This window comes from Jaculus jaculus, chromosome 1 (genome assembly GCF_020740685.1).
Source record: "Jaculus jaculus isolate mJacJac1 chromosome 1, mJacJac1.mat.Y.cur, whole genome shotgun sequence".
Lineage (NCBI taxonomy): Eukaryota > Metazoa > Chordata > Mammalia > Rodentia > Dipodidae > Jaculus > Jaculus jaculus.
In genome coordinates, this window is record NC_059102.1 from 108,134,409 (window position 1) to 108,154,672 (window position 20,264).

Consider the following 20,264-nt stretch of genomic DNA (forward strand, 5'->3'; position numbering starts at 1 on the left):
TTCTTTTATCTTTTTAAGATTTATTTTTATTTATTTATTATAGAGAGAGGAGAGAGAGAGAGAGAGAGAATGGGCACACCAGGGCCTCTAACCACTGCAAACAACTCCAGATGCATGCACCAACATGGTCATCTGGCTTACGTGGGACCTGGAGAATCGAGCCTGGGTCCTTAGGCTTCACAGGCAAGCACCTTAACTGCTAAGCCATCTCTCCAGCCTGCAGTAAGCAGTTTCTGTGGATTTGCTTATTCTCAGTGTTACCTGTGAGCGAGATCATACAATGTGTGACTTTTGTGTCTGGCTTTTTTCATAGGGCATGACTCAACCATATTCCACATGCCTTTATCTCTTCGTGAAAGATATTTTGGTTATTTCAATATGGTTTATTGTGATTAAGCAATCTTGTGCAAGTAGGTTTTGTTTGTTTTGTTTTCTGGTACTGGGGTGGAACCTAGGGCCTTGCTAGCCAAGTGCTCTAACACTGAGCTACATCCCTAGCCTTCCCCTCTCCTTTTTAAAAACCTTTTATTGTTCACTAAGTTATCCAGGCTTGCCTTAAATTTGCTCTATAATCCAGGCAGGTCTTTTTGTTTGTTTGTTTTTTAAGATTTTTATTTATTTATTTGAGAGTGACAGAGAGAGAAAGAGGCAAATAGAGAGTGAGAGAGAGAAATGGGCGTGCCAGGGCTTCCAGCCTCTGCAAACGAACTCCAGACGCGTGCGCCCCCTTGTGCATCTGGTTAACGTGGGACCTGGGGAACCGAGCCTCGAACCGGGGTCCTTAGGCTTCACAGGCAAGCACTTAACTGCTATGCCATCTCTCCAGCCCTCAGGCAGGTTTTAACGTTGTCTCAGCCTCCTGAATAGCTGAGATTGTAGGCCTGTACCACTAGGTACGAGTATTTGTTTAATTAACTGTTTTCAGTGTTTTTTTTTTTTGGTGGGGGGGTGATATACCTAAAGGCAGAATTGACGAATCATGCTGTAACTCTGGTTAATTTTTGAGGAACCCCAAACTTCTTTTCCACAGCTTTAGTGTTTTTTTCTTGGCAGTAATATACAAGGAGCCCAATTTTCCACACCCTTGCCCCACTCACTTCCACATTTCTCCCCAGCATCCTCATGGCTGTAAAATGGTATCTCACTGTGGTTTGACTTGCATCTCCCGAATGCCCAGTGATGTTGAGCATCTGTGCACAACTTTACATGGTCATGTGTACATTCTCCTGGGTGAATTGTCTACTTAAGTTCTTTACACAATTTTTTTTTAATTTTTGTTTATTTTTATTTATTTATTTAAGAGCGACAGGCAGGGAGAGAAAGAGGCAGAGAGAGAGGGTGAGAGAGAATGGGCGCAACAGGGCTTCCAGCCACTGCAAATGATCTCTAGATGCATGTGCCCCCTTGTGCATCTGGCTAAGGTGGGTCCTGGGGGAACTGAGCCTTGAACTGGGGTCCTTAGGCTTCACAGGCAAGTGCTTAACTGCTAAACCATCTCCCCAGCCTCTTTACCCATTTTTAACTCTGTCATTCCTTTTTGTTGTTGTTGTTGTTGTTTTAAGGTAGGGTCTCACTCTAGCCCAGGCTGACCTGGAATTCACTCTGTATTCTCAGGGTGGCCTCGAACTCTTGGCAATCCTCCTACCTCTGTCTCCCGAGTGCTGGGATTAAAAGTGTGTGCCACCATGCGCAGCTTCAGTCATTCATTTTTTGTTGCTGAGTTGAGAAAGTTATTTCTTCATTTTTTAAAAATATTTTATTGATTGATTTGACAGAGAAAGAGGGAAAGAGAGAGAGAGAGAATGAATGGACATGCAAGGGCCTCTAGCCACTGCAAACAAACTCCAGATGCATGTGCCCCCTTGTGCATCTGGCTAATGTGGGTCCTGGGGAATCGAACCTGGGTTCTTTGGCTTTGCAGGCAAGTGCCTTAACCACTAAGCCATCTCTCCAGCCCATTTCTTTATTTTTTTATACTAGTCTCTTAACAGATATTTGATTCATTAATACTTTATCCCACTCTGTATGTTATCTTTGCTCTTTATTGGGAGTCCTTTGAAACATAAAAATGTTTAAATTTGGATGAAGTCCAATTGATCTGTTTTCTTTTGTGGCTTGTGGCCATATCAGAACTCCATTGCAAGCTCTAAGATCATAAAGGCTTATGCCTTTGCTTTCTTAAGAATGTATACATTTTAGTTCTTTATATTTAGGTCTTTGATCCATTTGGAGTTCAATTTTGGGTATGATGGGAAGTAGGGGTCCCAATTCCATTCTTTTGTATTTGAATATCCAGTTGTTCCAGTCCTTGTTGGAGAGACAGTTTTTTCCCATTGAATGGCCATAGCACATTGCTGAAAATAATTTGCCATAGATGTTTGGCTTTTTCTGAACTCTCAACATTAACCTTTTGTTTCTGTGACTACCCTCATGTCAATACCACAGCATTTAGCTTTGTGGTTTGGTTTTGAAGTCATTGAGTGTGAGTCTTCTAATTTTGTTCTTTTTTTTAAAAAAAAATTTATTTATTTATTTGAGAGCAACAGACACAGAGAAAAAGACAGATAGAGGGAGAGAGAGAGAATGGGCGCGCCAGGGCTTCCAGCCTCTGCAAACGAACTCCAGACGCGTGCGCCCCCTTGTGCATTTGGCTAACGTGGGACCTGGGGAACCGAGCCTCGAACCGGGGTCCTTAGGCTTCACAGGCAAGCGCTTAACTGCTAAGCCATCTCTCCAGCCCTAATTTTGTTCTTTTTCAAGATTGTGTTGATTATCTGTGGGCCCTTGCTTTTCCATATACACTTGAGGATTGGCTGTTCCCTGTCTGTAAAAAATACCTGCGGGGTCTTGATAGGGATGACATGGACTCGGTCAATTGCTTTGGGTAGTGTTGCCATTTTATAATATTCAGTTTTCATTCATTCTGGCATGATGAATGATACCTAAATCTCTGTATGACAACTAAAAAATAAAATATGAACTTCTATTATTTTTATTTTTATGTGGGAGACAGAGAGAGAGAGAGAGAATCGGTGCATCAGGGCCTCAGTCACTGCAATTGAACTCCAGATGCATGTTCGCCTTGTGCACATGTGTGACCTTGTGTGCTTGTGTCACCTTGTGTGCCTGGCTTATATGGGACCTGGAGAGTTGAACATGGGTCCTTAGTGTTCGTAGGCAAGCACCTTAATCACTAAGCCTTAAAATATTAACTTTTCTAATCCATGGAGTCAGGACATTTTTCCAGGTATTTAGAGATTTTAATTTCTTTTTTAAAATTTTTATTTATGGGCTGAAGAGATGGCTTAGCAGTTAAGCGCTTGCCTGTGAAGCCTAAGGACCCCGGTTCGAGGCTCGGTTCCCCAGGTCCCATGTTAGCCAGATGCACAAGGGGGCGCACGCGTCTGGAGTTCGTTTGCAGAGGCTGGAAGCCCTGGCGCGCCCATTCTCTCTCTCTCCCTCTATCTGTCTTTCTCTCTGTGTCTGTCGCTCTCAAAAAAAAAAAAATTATTTATTTGCAAGCAGAGAGATAGAGAAGAGAAAGAGAGAGAGAGAATGGGCATGCCAGAGCCTCTAGCCACTGAAAACAAACTCCAGATGTTTATGCCCCTTCTGCATCTGGCTTACGTGGGTCCTGGGTCCTTTGGCTTCACAGGCAAGTGCCTTAACCACTAAGCAATCTCTCCAGCCTGAGATTTTAATTTCTTTCAGCATTGTATAGTTTACAGAGTAAAAGTATTTTAAAATTAGGCCCAAATATTTTATTCTTTGGTTGCTATTTGTAAATACAATTGCCTTTCTAGTATCCTTTTCAGAATTCTCAATGATGTATGACAGAAACACCATACATCTTTAAATTATGTCCTGCAATGTTGCTGGATTTATTAGTTCTAAGTGTTTTGTTCATGTTGTTGCTGATGTTTGGATGTGGGATTCAGTTTTCTCTATAAAAGAGTGTCCGAAAGCAGAAATAACTGCAGGTCTTGTTCTCCAGCTTGGATCACACCTAGTCCTTGTTCTTGTCTGCTTCCTCTAAGACTTCTATGCAGGGTCAAGTAGCAGCAGCAGAACTGGGCCCTGTCTTATTCCTGATCTTCGGGACTCATTTCTCATTCTGTCAGCCCACGTCATAGGCCATCATCTCGGAGCACCCTTTTCAAAATAGCTGTGCCATCTCCCCCACCTCACACTGGCACTTTCTAGGTCCCTTTAGATTCGTGTCTTGAAATCAGTCAGTGTGAGTCTTCTAGTTTTAATCTTTTTCAAGACTGTTTTGTTTATTTGTGGCTCCTTATTTTTTCATATAAATTTGAAGATTGGCTTTTTCCTTTCTTCCTGGCTTTATCGTCCTTCATAAAGCTCTTTGTCATCTAATATCTTTATATGGTTCCCCTTTTCCTTCTCTTCCTTCTGCTCCCCTTCCTCCTCCTCCCTCTCCCTCCTCCTCCCCTTTCTCTTTCTCTTCCTCCTCTTTCTTTCCCTTCTCCTTTTCTCTTTCTCCTTCTCCACCTTCTCCCTCCCCTCCTCCAGGTAGGATTTCACCCTAGCCTAGGATGACCTGGAACTCACTCTGTAGCCCCTAATGAACCTTCTACCTCACCCTCCTGAGAACTGGGATTAAAGGTGTGCACCACCACATTCGGCTTGCCTGACCCTTATCATCTGCTTCCTTTCAGTAAATTGTAAGCTCTTGAAGATCTTCTTCATTACCATCACCTCCCCTCCCTGTGCCCCCCCAAAACCCTGTAATGCATAAGAATTGCTCAGTACATTTCTGCTGTATGGCATCTAGGAAGATGGCTCTGCAGTTAAAAGTGCTTGCTTTCAAATCCTGCAGACCGGGGTTCAGTTCCCTAGTCCCCACATAAAGCCAGATGCACAAAATGGCACAAGTGTGTGGAGTTAGCTTGCAGTTGGCAACAGACCCTGGCATGCCTATATGCTTTCCCTCTTTCTCTCTCTCTCTCTCTCTCAAATAACTAAATAGAAATATTTTAAAATAAACATTTCTGCTGCATGAATACAGATGCGTCCCCACAATCCTAGTCACGGTCCATTTTGTGCTGCGTTAACTGGACACCACAGAATAGATAATTTACAAAGAAAAGAAATGTTATTAGAGCTGGAAGATAGAAGTCAGTAAAATGTGTTCCTCACAAACATGAGGACCTGAGTTCAATCCCCAGACTCCATGAAATAATCTCTGGCCTAGTAGCGTGTGCCTGCAATCCTAGCACTGGGGAGGCAGAGACTGGAGGATCCCTGGGGCTCACTGGCCAGCCAATCTAGCCTAATTGTAAGCTCCAGGCCAGCGAGAGACCTTGTTTCTCAGAGTGGGGGACTTCACATAAGAAGGGGAAAGAAACAGGAACAAGCCTGCTTGCCGACTCACTGTGTGAGCGCCTCACTCTGCCACGCTGCCATGCAGCAACGAGGTCCCTAGCCAGGTTTTGGACGTTGCAAAGCCTTCTGGCCTGGGTTCAATTCCCCAGTACCAACAGAGAGCTGGGTCTTTAGAACTGTATAGAATAGTGAGAAAAAAACGTGGTGTGTGTGAGAGAGAGAGAGAATTTGCATGGCTTCATGGGCATGTGCATGCACAGGCGTGTGGAGGCCAGAGGACAACCTCGGATATCAGTACAACTCTTTGAAACAAGCATGGCAGAGGGGAGGCTTCACAGTGAGGCAGCAAGCAGGCTAGTCAGGTTGCTTTTTCTTTGTATTTTTTCAGTCACTAACACAGTCCTGGAGACTCCCACCCTCATGACTTCTCTAATGACACCTCAGAGGCTCCCTGTCCACATTTCATTAACAAATGCTTTGGGGATTAGGTTTCCAATATGTGAACTCGGGAGAATATATGTAAAAATATTTCTCATAAACGGAATCAAAGTATTCCTCATGCTTTATTTATTTATTTGTGTGCATGTGTGTGTGTGTGTGTGTGTGTGTGTGTGTGTGTGTGTGTGTGTGTGTTTGTGTGTTTGTGCATGTGCCATGACACCTGTGTGGAGCTCAGAGGACAACATTGATGGGGGTCTATGCTCTTCTTCCATCTTCTTGGTTTTTTTTATTGGTATTTAATTTTTACTCATAATCATAAACTTAACTCTGCAATCCAGCTAGACTTGGAGGAGAATAAGGAAAATATGGAACCCCAAAGAACTGCAGTTAGAGCACAGGCTACAGGGTAGGGTGAGCGGATGGGGAGTGCAGGGTGCTCTCCTGAGCTACAGAAGGAATGGTTTGGCGGTTAAGATGGAACAATCAACTGTATTAGAGTTGTCCACAATCAGCGATGGTGACCATCTTGCTCGTCTTGCCGTTCTTAGACCCAAGGCGTTCCATTTCTTCAACAACGTTCATGCCTTCTTTCACTTTCCCAAATACCACATGCTTACCATCCAACCATTCAGTCCTGGCAGTGCAGATGAAAAACTGGGAACCGTTTGTGTTTGGACCAGCATTTGTCATAGACAAGATCCCAGGACGTGTACGCTTCAGGATGAAGTTCTCATCCCCAAATTTCTCCCCATAGATGGACTTGCCACCAGTGCCATTATGGCATGTGAAGTCACCACCCTGGCACATGAATTCTGGAATAATTCTGTGAGAGCATGACCCCTTATAACCAAATCCTTTCTCTCCAGTGCTCAGAGCATGAAAGTTTTCTGCTGTCTTTGGAACTTTGTCTGCAAACAGCTCGAAGGAGACGCGGCCCAAGGGCTCGCCATCGACCGCAATGTCGAAGAACACGGGTGGGGTTGACCATGGCTGACAAGAACCTCCGACCCAGAACAGTGGCGTCTGCAAAGCCTTGTTTTTTTTTTTTTTTAAGAATTCTTTTAAAATTTTTATTTCTTTATTAGAGACAGAGAGAGGGAGAGAGAGAGAGAGAGGAAGAATGGGTGCACCAGAGACTCTAGCCACTGCAATTGAACTACAGACACATATGCCACCTTGTGTATCTGGCTAACGTGAGTCCTAGGGTTTCACAGGCATGTGCCTTAACTGCTAAGCCATCTCTCCATCCCCTCCCGTCTTCTTTGAGACAGGGCCTGTTGCCACTGCAAACAGGAGTGAGTCTAGCTGGCCTTCAAGCTGTGGATTCTCCTTGCTTGGTCTCCCATTGTCATAGGTGAATTGGGATCACAGATGCCTGACCACTTTGCATCTTGCTTTATGTGGGTGCTGGGGAATCAGACTCTGAGCAATCTCCCCAGATCCTCCTGTTGCTTTTTCATATATTTGTCTTGAGCATTTTCCTTCTTAGTAATCTCCATGATCCTTTCTAATAACTGCTGGATTCTCTGGTGCACATGCACCATAACGTCTTCACTAATCCCTACTGATAGTCATACAGTGGCTACCCCCATGGTGACTGTTTGATGCCTTCACTCAGTTATGAACCAGATACTTTAAAAATAGAAGGCTGGCTAGGCATGGTGGTACACGTCTTGGCAGAGGTAGGAGGAGCACCTTGAGTTTGAGACCATCCTGAGACTATAGAGTGAATTCCAGGTCAGCCCGGGGTTCAGTGAGACCCTACCTTGAAAAAAAAAGGACCCTAAGCTAGGCATGGTGGTACACACTTTTAATCCCAGCATTAGGAAGGTGAGGTAGGAGGATCACTGTGAGTTCAAGGCCACCCGGAGACTACATAGTGAATTCCAGGTCAGAATAAGCTAAAGCGAGACCCTACCTCTAAAAACAAAACAAAACAAAAGTAGAAGGCTGGGCTAGGGAGATGGTCAGTACAGTGCTTACTGCTCAAGTGTGAGTACTGGAGTTTTGATCCCCAGCACCCACAAATGGCCCACTTGTAAATCTCCAGCCCTCAGAAGGTAGAGATAAGAGTATTCCCAGGCAAGCTGGCTAGCTAGATAGCTGAGTCAGTGAGTTCTGAGCTCAAGTGAGGGATCCTACTTTAGTAGTGGAGAGTGATCAAAGAAGATTCCACATATCAACTTCCACCCAACGTCAACCTCTGGCCTCCACAGGCATACACACACACACACACACACACACACACACAAACAAACAAGGGCACCCACACAAATACACACATGCACATATACCACATGCACAAGCAAAAAATATAAGTAAAAAACAAAACAAAACAGAAGGTCTGTGCCTGGAGAGATGGCTTAGTGGTTAAAGTGCTTGCCTGCAAAGCCTAAGGACCCATGTCCAACTCTCCAGGTCCCATGTAAGCCAGATGCACAAGGTGATGTAAGTGTACAAGGTCACACATGTGCACAAGATGGCACATGCGTCTGGAGTTCAATTGCAGTGGCTGGAGGCTCTGGTGCATCAATTCTCTCTCTCATAAAAAAAAAAAAAAAGGCCAGTCTATTGGGTTTAGCTCAAAAAAAAAAAAAAGGCCGGGTGTGGTGGCACATGCCTTTAATCCCAGCACTGGAAGGCAGGGGTAGGAGGATTGTTGTGAGTTCGAGGCCACCTTGAGACTACATACTGAATTCCAAGTCAGCCTAGGCTAGAGCAAGACCTTACCTCAAAAAAAAAACCAACAACAAAAAGAATAGATAGACAGTCACATGAAGCTAGGATACATGTTTGCTGACTTTTTCTCTCTTAAAAATCTGAGCGTATTTTATCTATTTGGCTTAAGAATATTTATAAGTAGGCCAGGCATGGTGCGCACACCTTTAATCCCAGCTCTCGGGAGGCAGAGGTAGAAGAATTGCTGTGAGTTCAAGGCCAGCCTGAGACTACATAGTAAATTCCAAGTCAGCCAGGGTCAGAGCAAGACCCTACCTTGGAAAATGGACAAAAAACCCAGAATATTTATGTTTCCTCTCATATCAGAACAGTTGTCGAGGGTATCCCAGACCTTGGCATTCAGTTATCTTTCTCCTTGTGGTTTTTCCTACTTAGAAGCTGGTTAGAGCCATGGCCAAAGCTTCCAATAGACAGCAGTGCATTTGGCCCAGTTATAACATCTTTCCTTCCATGTGGGGAATACTGCATTGGGGTCCCTGACTCGCATCCTGCAGGGAAGGTGGCTCCTGGAGGGAGATGCTCTCAAGCTTCTCCACATAAGACACCACAGGACTCTGCCACACTCCCCAGGGCCATGGCAAAAGGGTGCCCCAGAATAGCTACACATCCTCACAGGTACCCTATGTGTTTGCAGGAAAGATCTGGGTCCCTAAGCAGAAGCCAATGGATCCCGTGCTTGAAAGTGTGACTCTGGAGCCAGAACTGGAGGAGGCCTTGGCTAATGCCTCAGATGCAGAGCTCTGTGACATTGCAGGTAAGAGGCATTCCAGAAGCTTCCTACTGTTTTACAGAGGGAGCAGGGAACCTTGCTTGTTTCATTCAACATGAACACCCTCTCTATTTCTAACAAGGTTGAGATGAAGAGTGTTAAGATAAAAATTCATTATCAAAACCCACAGTGAGGAAAATGAAACCATGCAAACTCATCTGCCACCTGTTGTCCCTTCCCCAGAGTGGTGGCAATGAATCCCAGCACAGGCCCTGTCCTAACCATTTGCTTCAAATCCTTCCCAAGCTTTCTGGTTTTGGAAGCTCATAAAGTTGCTTAGAGAAAAAGACACCTGATTTCACAACTTCGAGCTGGGCTTGGAGGGTATCACCCTCACATCTCATTTTTTTTTTTCACATCTCATTTTTGTCTCGCTCTCGCCACCTTCATGTATGTTTCCCTGTGATCTTCACAAACAACCCAACTGTTGGGTGGCTTGATATTGCAAGCCCTCTGCTGCTTCCTTCTCTCCTAAGCCCTGGCTAGTCCTTAGCACTGCCCGCAGTGCATACGTCCTATTCCATGGGTACCCCAGGTACTGTACCTCTGCTTTAGTGAGTGGGTGCTTTGGGGAGACACTACAGGCCAATGGGCACAGGAGAGGAAAGGAGGGGATGACTGAGGTGAGCTGGCTATGAGTATGGTATGGGTAGGAAGGAGGGTTATGTCTAGAGACTAAGAAGACTCTGAAGTCCTCATTAAGTGCCCTTAATGAAGAAGCCACAGTGATGCATTCCCTTTGGGACCTATAACAACTAAGGTCACTGTGAACCCCTCAGACAGGGGCGGTGGGGCAATAGAGCTAGTGTTCTGCAAGTGGTCCTATTCAGGAGGGCGATCTGAGCACAGTTAGTGTGGCCAGGCTCCAGGCAGAGCATATGTGGAGGGTTGGGGGTTGGGCTTACGGAGAGAGCCTTTGAGGGGCACGTCTAGCATGGGGCCGGTAAGTCAGCCACAGATGGCCTGAAAGCAACTACCAAATCAAGAAGACCCGAGGGCTGGAGAGATGGCTTAGTGGTTAAGGTGTTTGCCTGCAAAGCCAAAAGACCCAGGTTTGATTCCCCAGGAGCCCCGTAAGCCAGATGCACAAGGTGGTGTGTGCATCTAGAGTTCGTTTGCAAGGGCTGAAGGCCCTGGTATGCCTATTCTCTCTTTCCCTACTTCCCTCTCTTTCTCTCTCTCAAATAAAATAAATTTTAAAACTTTCTTAAAATAAGACCTGATATAAGAAAGAGTCAAAGAGACATCAAGGGGCTTCAGTCCAGCTATCAGAGACAGAGGAACTAAGGCCAGACAGAAGTCAGGTGGGTTTGCAGCTGTCTCTTTTTTGTTTGTTTGTTTATTTATTTGAGAGTGACAGACACAGAGAGAATGAGGCAGGCAGAGAGAGGAGAGTGGGCGCGCCAGGGCTTCTAGCCACTGCAAACAAACTCCAGACACGTGAGCCCCCTTGTACATCTGGCTAACATGGGTCCTGGGGAATCGAGCCTTGAACCGGGGTCCTTAGGCTTCACAGGCAAGTGCTTAACCGCTAAGCCATCTCTCCAGCCCTGCAGCTGTCTCTTGCCTCGTCCAGCCCACTGACTTCTCAGCCTCACCTAGATGTTGTGCTTAACTCCTGATGGCATTCAGGTGGTGCAGGAGGTGGGGCTGGCACTGGAGATGGTGCTCCTCTGTTAGCAGAGCCATGGGACAGTGGCTTTAATCCTGTACCAGTAGTGATCCTGAGTAGTGGTGGCCAAGGCCAGATCGCAGGGACCTGGGGAACAACTGGGGAGAGTAGGTACATAGCCTCTGAGCCCAGACAATCCTGTCCTCAAGAGAGAGAAACTAGGCAAGGACAAAGGGGGCAGCCAAAGAATGGAAGGGCAAACAGAGGAAGTTTTCAGTCTGCAGCATGGAGGGGTAAGGACTGCTTCCAAATGGGTACCAGACACTCCACTCAGGAGCTGGGTTTGCTTTGCGGGGCAGGTGGGTTTTGTCAGATGCCACAGAAGTCATCCAGACCCTACAGGATGCCCATATATTTCAACTTGCCACCTGTCCCCCACAGGGTCCCCTTGACTTTGGGTTAATTTGTATAGCAGGGAGGGTGGACGCTTTGTCCTGACTCTCCACATTGACTCACTAGGAGCTGTTTTTATCCAGGGCCTGCTCCTCCAGTCCCCTGCATGACATCACTGCCCTCATTAGGGTCCCCAAGGGGATTATCAAATGACCGCTGTCAGAACAGGCTCCCGCCACTTCCTGAGCCATAGCAGAGCAGCCGCTCTGTGTCGAGTGTCTGGGCTTGGTTTTAGAACTGTTTCTCTTTGTTGTTGTTGGCGGATAAATTGTTATGATCTGCTCAAGATTCCATGCCCCTCTGATGTCCGGGAAGGAGTGGGAGGCTGTGAGTGTACCCCAGTATTAACTGGCTGTCCCTGGATGCCTGTCATTTGACATCAGCCATTGCAAGGTGGCAGTGCCTCGGGGGAAAGAGGATGGGGCATTTGCTGAGCACCATCCATATCCCAGGCAGTACGTAACTTGCTCTTAATACAGTGTTGTATTATTAATATGACAATCCTATGAAGTAAATCCTACTATTGTCCCTATTTTTATACCAAGAGACCAGATGGTCCTAGTACTGGGTTGGAATTGAAGGGCTCAGAACATGTCAGGTTTTGTGGCCTTTTGTGCCAGAATGTAGAGCCAGGCAGGTGACAGAGATCTGCCCTGGGCAGCCAGAGATGCCAGGCTTGGCAGATCCAGAGAGTGGTGACAGCACTCAGGAGAGGGTGGTTGGGCCCTTGAGCGTGGACGACTCATTAGAGGGAGCAAAGCAGAGTGAGGAGGATGAGAGGTCTTCAGGTGCCTCTGGTCTATGTTCTTCCCTGGCAGCAGGGCATTTCCACCAACACTGGCTTTGTGCCATCTCTCATGCACATGGGGCCTTTCTGCCCTCTGCGTGCCAGGCTGTGGACTTGGTGCTGACCAAATCATCCTAAAGGAACAGCCCCGTCCCTGCCCTCATGGAGCCAACATTAAACAGGCAAATGAGACGTGGCTGATGACAGGGAGTGTCATACCAGGCAAAGGACAAAGTAGCAGAGGGGCGTTTGGTGTAGGTGGCGGGGCCAGGGGAGATGAGGGAAGAACATTAAAACTGAACCTAAAAAAAAAAAACTGAACCTACAGGGGATGAGCAGGTGGGGGGGGGTGGCTAGAAAAAATTAGGGGAGAAAGATCCCATGGGCACATTGTCTCTGCGCTGGCTTGGCAAGGAGGCAAGTGTCTTTGGGTCCAGGACTTTGAGGTATGTATATAACACTCAATATCTGGCAGTAGAGGCCACAGCAGGTGTGATACAAAGGCAGGTGTGAACCAGGGAGGTGCATTCTTCACATATTTGAACCCATGTTTATTGTGGTCCTTCTACCTTGCAATAGGGTGAATCAGGTCCAGTCTCTGCTAGAAGGTAATAAAGCAGACCAGAAGCAAGCAGGTGTTGACGTGACTAAATGTGTCCCAACAGGGTGCTAAACAGAGCTCACAGGACCCTGACAGTGTGAAGGTCTTGGCATATAGCCTTGGATTACAGTTTGGAAGCCACTGGGAGTCAGTTGCAAACCCTTGAAGCCATCAGTACCTCCTGTGCCTACTCAGGAATACAGTCCTGGCTGGCCCTTTGGGACCCTTTGTGCAGGACAGGGTCCAGGGAGGGGGGGCTGGGGACACACACTCTCCTTGAACCCTGGCTCCTGTGGCTCTCAGCAGTAGCCCTGGAGAGATCACCCTCTGGACACCCCCTCCCATTCTAAGACTGTCAGGGTGTGTGGCTTATCGAAGAACAGTTTAATGGCACCCAGACCTGGGCCAGAACCAATGTCTACGCCTGTCCCTAGGACTCAGGAACACACCTGGCAGCCATCAGCCTGGAGGCCGCTCAAGCCACTGGTAGGAGCTGGGGATGTGTAGCGTGACCGCTGTGCAGATGGACTGAGCCCTGCCAAGGCAGAGAGAGAGGACGCAGAACTCAGTGTTCTTTTTCAGAGTTCAAAAATAGTCCTTTTCGAGTTTTGAGGAAGATCTGGCTTTTTTTTTAAAAAAAAAAGAAAGAAATCAAGTTCCCTAGAGCTAAAATCGGCCTCGCAATATCTACAAAGAAGGAAGCATCCGGCAGTGTCAGCGTGTGGGCTTGTTTCCACTGCTCCCTCCTGGTGACGTGAAAACAAGTGAGGGAGAAAGGGAGAACGTAATTAAGTAAATGAGTCAGTGAAGTAAGGTTAGCACCAGAGCCTCCCATCCTCCCTCTTTCCCTCCCTCCTTTCTTCCCTCCCTTCCTTCCTTCGTTCCTGCCTTCTTTCCTTCCTGAATCCCTAATTTTCTCTGAGCTACCAAATGGCTTTCTTCTTCTTAAGCCCACTATTGACATATATCACATCCCAGGATACATGTTATTAAATTCTTAGGATTTCCCAATTGAAGGGCTGTTTTAGAAGTGCTAGTGACCAGGCTGGAGAGATGGCTTAGCAGTTAAGGCACTTGCCTGAAAAGCCTTAGAATCCAGGTTCGATTATCCAGTACCCACGTAAGCCAGATGCACAAGGTGGCCCATGCATCTGGAGTTCGTTTGCAGTGGCTGGAGGCCCTGGCATGCCCATTCTTTCTCTCTATGTGCCTCTCTCTTTTTCTAATAAATAAATAATTTTTAAAAAAAGAACCACTAGCAACCTAATGGGTAGAAGGTTGACAACATCAGGAGAGTCCTTGCTCAGTGGATTTGGATTTGGGTAGTGCTGTTTCTAGAAGTTTATTGTAGAATTTCATAGAAGTACTGCATTCTAACCGATTGCACCACTGGAGCTCCTCTTGCTGAATTTCAAACAGGCTAAGAACATGAGAATTACTGCGTGACTGCCAAGTCCCATGAGGAGGTGTTCAGCATACTGCTTCTTAGATGGGAAAATCAGAGACCCAAAAGGAGAAATGACCTGCACAGGGTCACTCAGAAAAGTGGTACCAAGGTGCCAACTGAAACCCAGCCTCCTTTCCTCTTGGTCCCCTTCCACCCCTCCGCACCACTCTCCAGAACGTCAAAGATGCAGGCATCCAAGAACCAGATGCATCTTCCCTTTTTTCCCCTTTCTAAATGCTCTTAGTGAGACCAGTCAGTAAAATAAGGTGACATCTTTCACAGCCTTGACAAATTGGGCTTCCAAATGTGCGAACTCTACAGCAGCCCAGAGCCGCTTTGAGCGCTGTGGGGTGGGGGTGGGGGTGGGGGCACTGGCGTGCTGGCTCCAGAAGGTGACTCTGGGTGATCTGACTCACCTGCTGCTGACTCAGGCCTCTGCTTCTGCGGCCCACGTAGACACAGCCTAAATTAAAACCTCGAGAGCTCGAAAAGCTGCAGCTGCCTCTCCCAACAGTCCTCCTTCGCAATGAGCCAAGCCCACAGGGCTAATTTTAGCAGAGTCTTAGGGAGTGAGAAGCAGAAGGGACTTTGAAATCATCTCGTCTTTTGGTTCTCAGTTTCCATAGAGCATCAAGATCACCCCAAGGAAAAAGGAATGATCACACCCTCCTGTCATCACAGCCTTTGGGAGGCAAGAGGATCCATGTGTTCAAGGCCAGCCTGGGCTATTTAAAAAACAGTCAAGCAAGGAAATTGTATCCATTGGTCCATGGAAGAGCTAGGCACTGATATTGTCTTACATCTCCCTGGGTAGTTTGCATGCATGGTCAAGATTAAGAGCCAGGGGTCTTACTTATATCCCCCATGGAGGGATGGAGGAGGCTGAAGCCCAGAGGGAGGAGGGACTTGTACGGGGTCACACTGAGGACTTGAACTCAGGATTCCTGATTCTTCATTAAGGGTTCTCAGGTTGTCTCTCTAACTGAAAACCATATCCAGTGAAATAGCTTGGGGATTTAAAATATTATCAGGGACTGGAGAGATGGCTTAGCAGTTAAGCGCTAGCCTGTGAAGCCTAAGGACCCCGGTTCAAGACTCGATTCCCTGGTACCCAAGTTAGCCAGATGCACGAGGGGGCGCACGCATCTGGAGTTCATTTGCAGTGGCTGGAGGCCCTGGTGCACCCATTCTATCTCTCTTTCTCCCTCTTTCTCTCTCTGTTGCTCTCAAATAAATAAATAAAATATTAAAATATGATCAGCCGGGTGTGGTGGTGTACATCTTTAATCCCGGCACCCAGGAGGCAGAGGTAGGAGGACCACTGTGAGTTTGAGGTCAGTCTTAGATGACAAAGTGAATTCCAGGTCAGCCTGGGCTAGAGCAAGACCTTACCTCAAAAACCTTTTTTAAAAAAAGCCAGATGGGCTGGAGAGATGGCGTAGCGGTTAAGCGCTTGCCTGTGAAGCCTAAGGACCCCGGTTCGAGACTCGGTTCCCCAGGTCCCACGTTAGCCAGATGCACAAGGGGGCGCACGCGTCTGGAGTTCGTTTGCAGAGGCTGGAAGCCCTGGCGCGCCCATTCTCTCTCTCTCCCTCTATCTGTCTTTCTCTCTGTGTCTGTCGCTCTCAAATAAATAAATAAATAAAAATTAAAAATAAATATAAAAAAAGCCAGAAAACTAGCATTTTCTAGGAGAGATAGAAGAGAGAGAAATAATCTTCTCCCTGACCCTGGGCAGCCCACAGTCCAGCAGAGAAAGCACGCATGTATGCTGATACCTCCATTGTTCTGTTTTATGCTGTGGTGTAGAGAGAAGAAGAGCCCAGGAAGGCTTCCTGGGCAAAAGAGAGTTACTGTCACCTTGAAGGCAGAAAAGATAGGGTGTTTAAATAAAATATAGAATGTCCAGTTTGGTTTGGATTTTAGGTAAATAGCAAACAACTTTTTAGTCAGGTCTGGTGGTTCAAGCCTATAATCCTGGGTATTTGGGAAGCTGAGGCTGGAGGTTTGCAGGTACAAGGCCAGCTTGGAGTATAGAGCGCATACCAGGCCAGCTGGGGTAACTTAGTGAGGCCCTACCTCAAAATAACATAAAAAGTAAAGAGAGAATTGGGAGTAAAGCTCAATGATAGAGTGTTTACCTAGTATACAGGAGGCCCTGGGTTCAATTCCCAATTCTGAAGAGAAAAAAAAAAAGCCCTACAACATCTTACTGTAAGTATATGTCAAATATTTATACTAAAGTATTTTGCATTGTTTGACATTCCAGTTTTACTGGGTGTGGTGACTCACCAGTAGAAGGACAGGCATTGGTGAAAGCAGGAGAACGGACAGTGGGGATGGTTTGTGTCACTGGAACAGAAGGAATGTGGATGATAGGCAAGGCTATTGAGACAAGGCCAACTCAGAGAGGATAGGATCCAGGCTCTGGGGTTTGGCATTGGCTCTTACAAGGCACTAGTCTCCCATGTGGACAGCTGTGGCTGCCTCAGAGTTTCCAGTCCCCACACACATCCATCCTTCCCTCCTCTAAGTTCTCCCTATCAGCCTGAATTTAGGTCATAGCCCCTAACCCCTGCTCAAGCCTCAACCCAGAAGACCACAGGTCTGAGCAGCCTGGGCTGAGAGCGCTCGTGCCAACTAAGGAGGGTCTGTCAGATAGTGGCTCTCAACCCTGGCTGTCCATTGAAACCACCTGGGAAGATGAAAACATGCAGGCATCCAGAGACTCTATACCTGGGCAGTCAGAGCTTCAAAAAAACAAAATCCCTAGCCAGGCTGGAGGGATGGCTTAGTGGTTAAGGCATTTGCCTGCAAAACCAAAGGACCCAGGTTTGATTCCCTAGGACTCATATTAGCCAGATGCACAAGGGGGCACACATATCTGGAGTTTGTTTGCAGTGGCTAGAGGTCCTGGCATGCCCCCCTCAAATAAATAAGTAAATAAAACATTTTTTAAAAAATCGATAGCCAGCTAGGCATGGTGGCGCACGCCTTTAATCCCAGCACTCAGGAGGCAGAAGTAGGAGGGTCACTGTGAGTTCGAAGCCACCCTGAGACTACATAGTGAATTCCAGGTCTGCCTGGGCTAGAGTGAGACCCTACCTCAAATAAACAAAACAAAACAAAATCCAAAGCCAAATGCTCAAGCAGACAAGCAAATCTGGACTCGTGGATTCAAAGTGCGCTGAGCCGCGAGAGTGGGTGTTGCTGCGTCTGTGGTTACGGCTGCCACATATCCAGCTCCATCTCTGCCTGTCCTCCTGTCTGCTCCATCCCCAGCCCCACCGGCTTGCCTTTGGAGAGGTTTTATGTGCCATCCTCTCCCTGTTCTTGACTTGGTCAATACTTAGTCACCCTTAACCTTCCCAAATCCCCTTTATGTTCATCTCTGAGGAAACTGAACTTTCCAACCATTGTCATCCCCCGTGATTATAGTTTATTTGTGGGAGGGTGGTATATGCGTGTAAGCACTGGTGTGTGTGTCTATGTGCACATGGGGGCCGGAGGAGGATGCCGTCTCCTTCTGTATCATCCTCTGCTTATTTCTTTTTTTTTTATTAACATTTTCCATGATTATAAAAAATATCCCATGGTAATACCCTACCTCCCCCCCCCCCACTTTCCCCTTTGAAATTCCATTCTCCATCATATTACCTCCCCATATCAATCATTGTACTTACATATATACAATACCAACCTATTAAGTACACTCCTCCCTTCCTTTCTCTTCCCTTTATATCTCCTTTTTAACTTGCTGGCCTCTGCTACTGAGTTTTTTCCTTCTCACGCAGAAGCCCAATCATCTGTAACTAGGATCCACATATGAGGGAGAACATGTGGCACTTGGCTTTCTGGGCCTGGGTTACCTCACTTAGTATAATCCTTTCCAGATCCATCCATTTTTATGCAAATTTCATAACTTCATTTTTCTTTACCGCTGAGTAGAACTCCATTGTATAAATGTGCCGCATCTTCATTATGCACTCTTCTGTTGAGGGACATCTAGGCTGGTTCCATTTCCCAGCTATTATAAATTGAGCAGCAATAAACATGGTTGAGCACGTACTTCTAAGGAAATGAGATGAGTCCTTAGGATATATTCCTAGGAGTGCTATAGCTGGGTCATATGGTAGATCAATTTTTAGTTGTTTTAGGAACCTCCACACTGTTTTCCACAATGGCTGGATCAGATTGCATTCCCACCAGCAGTGTAGAAGGGTTCCTCTTTTTCCACATCCCCGCCAACATTTATGATCATTTGTTTTCATGATGGTAGCCAATCTGATAGGAGTGAGATGGAATCTCAATGTAGTTTTAATCTGCATTTCTCTGATGAATAGTGACGTAGAACATTTTTTGAGATGCTTATATGCCATTCCCTCTGCCTTATTTCTTCAGGTAGGGTCTCTCACTGAACTTGGAGCTCACCTTTTTTTTTTTTTTTTTTTGTTTTTTGAGGTAGGGTCTCACTCTAGCCCAGGCTGAACTGGAATTCACTATGTAGTCTCAGGGTGGCCTCGAACTCAGTGATCCTCCTCCCTCTGCCTCCCAAGTGCTGGGATTGAAGGTGTGCACCACCACACCTGGCTCTTCTATTTTCTTTTTTAGCTAGATTACCGGCCAGCAAGCAGCAGGGATTCTCCTGTCTCCACTCGTGACATTGCTGGAGTCACAGTGCACTTTTTATGTGGGTGCTGTGTATCCAAACCCTGAGCCATGTCACCAGCCCCTGTGCTTATGGGGTTTGTTTGTTTGTTTGTTTTTAACTTATTTTTAGGCAAGCCTAACAGACTGGCCTTTATTTTAGTTTATTTATTTATTTGAGAGAGACAGAGAAAGAGGTAGAGAGAGAGAAAGAGAGAGAATGGGCACGCCAAGGCTTCCAGCCTCTGCAAACGAACTCCAGATGCGTGCACCCCCTTGTACATCTGGCTAATGTGGGTCCTGGGAAATCGAGTCTTGAACCGGGGTCCTTAGGCTTCACAGGCAAGCGCTTAACGGCTAAGCCATCTCTCTAGCCCTGTTTGTTTGTTTTCTGAGGTAGGGTCTCACTCAGCCCAGAGGGACATGGAATTCACTATGTAGTCTCAGGCTGGCCTCAAACTCACAGCAATCCTCTTACCTCCGCCTCCCGAGTGCTGGGATTAAAGGTGTGCGCCACCATGCCTGGCTCCTGCTCATAGTTTTCATGGCATGGGCACTTGCTTAGGGTGCTTCTTCCTCGGGACACTGTCAGCTAGGTGGACAGAAACCTGACTCTTGTCTTCTGTCTACCCCACCACCACTGCCAGAGCTGGCACACAGCGTGTACGCTTGCTAAATACTGAACAATTGAATAGTCCAAAGAATAGCCGGGCATAGGAGTGCCAAGGTCGCGTTGGCATTTTCAAGCAAGCACCTTTAACCACTGAGCCATCTCCCAAGCCCAGTGCTGGCATTCTCAGAAAGATCTTTCTCACTGCTCTGGGTTGAATGTTGAGAAGTGGAACAGGTAGAAACCAAGCCCAGGACACCAGGGATTCTGCAGTAATGTTGATGCAGATGTGTCTGCACCAACAACGGAGCAATGTCCTGATAACCAACCCCACTGTAAGCTGAAAATATCTGAAGTGGAAATGCATTTGATACCTGGCCTTCCAAACACAATAGCTTAGCAACATGGTCCACGGCAGTGTTGGCTACTCATGGCTGTGGGACTGACTGGGAACTGGGGCTCCCTGCCCTGCCCAGCGTCTCAAGAGACTGTCTTACCTAGAAATGATCAAAGATCAAAACTCAAAGTATAGCTCCTACTGAATGTATGTCGCTTCACACCATCATGAAGTTTGAGATTATGCACAGAGCCATGGTGAGCTGGGAACCATCTGTATACCCAGGAAATGATAAGGCCCCAGTTAGAACAGAGGTGATGGTTGGGGGAAGTGGGACAATTGAGAGCCTCAAGTAGGTCAAATGGACCTGGGAAGAGGGTTCCATATGGCCGAGGTGTTGCCTCAAGGGGCAGACAGGGTGGAAGAGAGACGGGCATTCACGGAAGAGACCCTTGCTGGAAAATTCCTTCTGAGGTCA

The 20,264-nt window shown here is 46.7% G+C and overlaps 1 protein-coding gene and 1 pseudogene across 2 annotated transcripts in view; one reads left to right on the forward strand and one right to left on the reverse strand.

The window, feature by feature from the left end:
* Tmod1 (tropomodulin 1) overlaps window positions 1-20,264 on the forward strand; it is a 103,668-nt gene that overhangs the window by 49,766 nt on the left and 33,638 nt on the right. For both annotated transcript variants that reach the window (XM_004658304.2, XM_045152174.1), the window contains one exon: window positions 9,158-9,277. In XM_004658304.2, coding sequence (XP_004658361.2) covers window positions 9,158-9,277 — 120 coding nt within the window. The remainder of the gene's footprint in view (window positions 1-9,157; window positions 9,278-20,264) is intronic.
* Window positions 6,179-6,772, reverse strand: LOC105944008 (annotated as a pseudogene).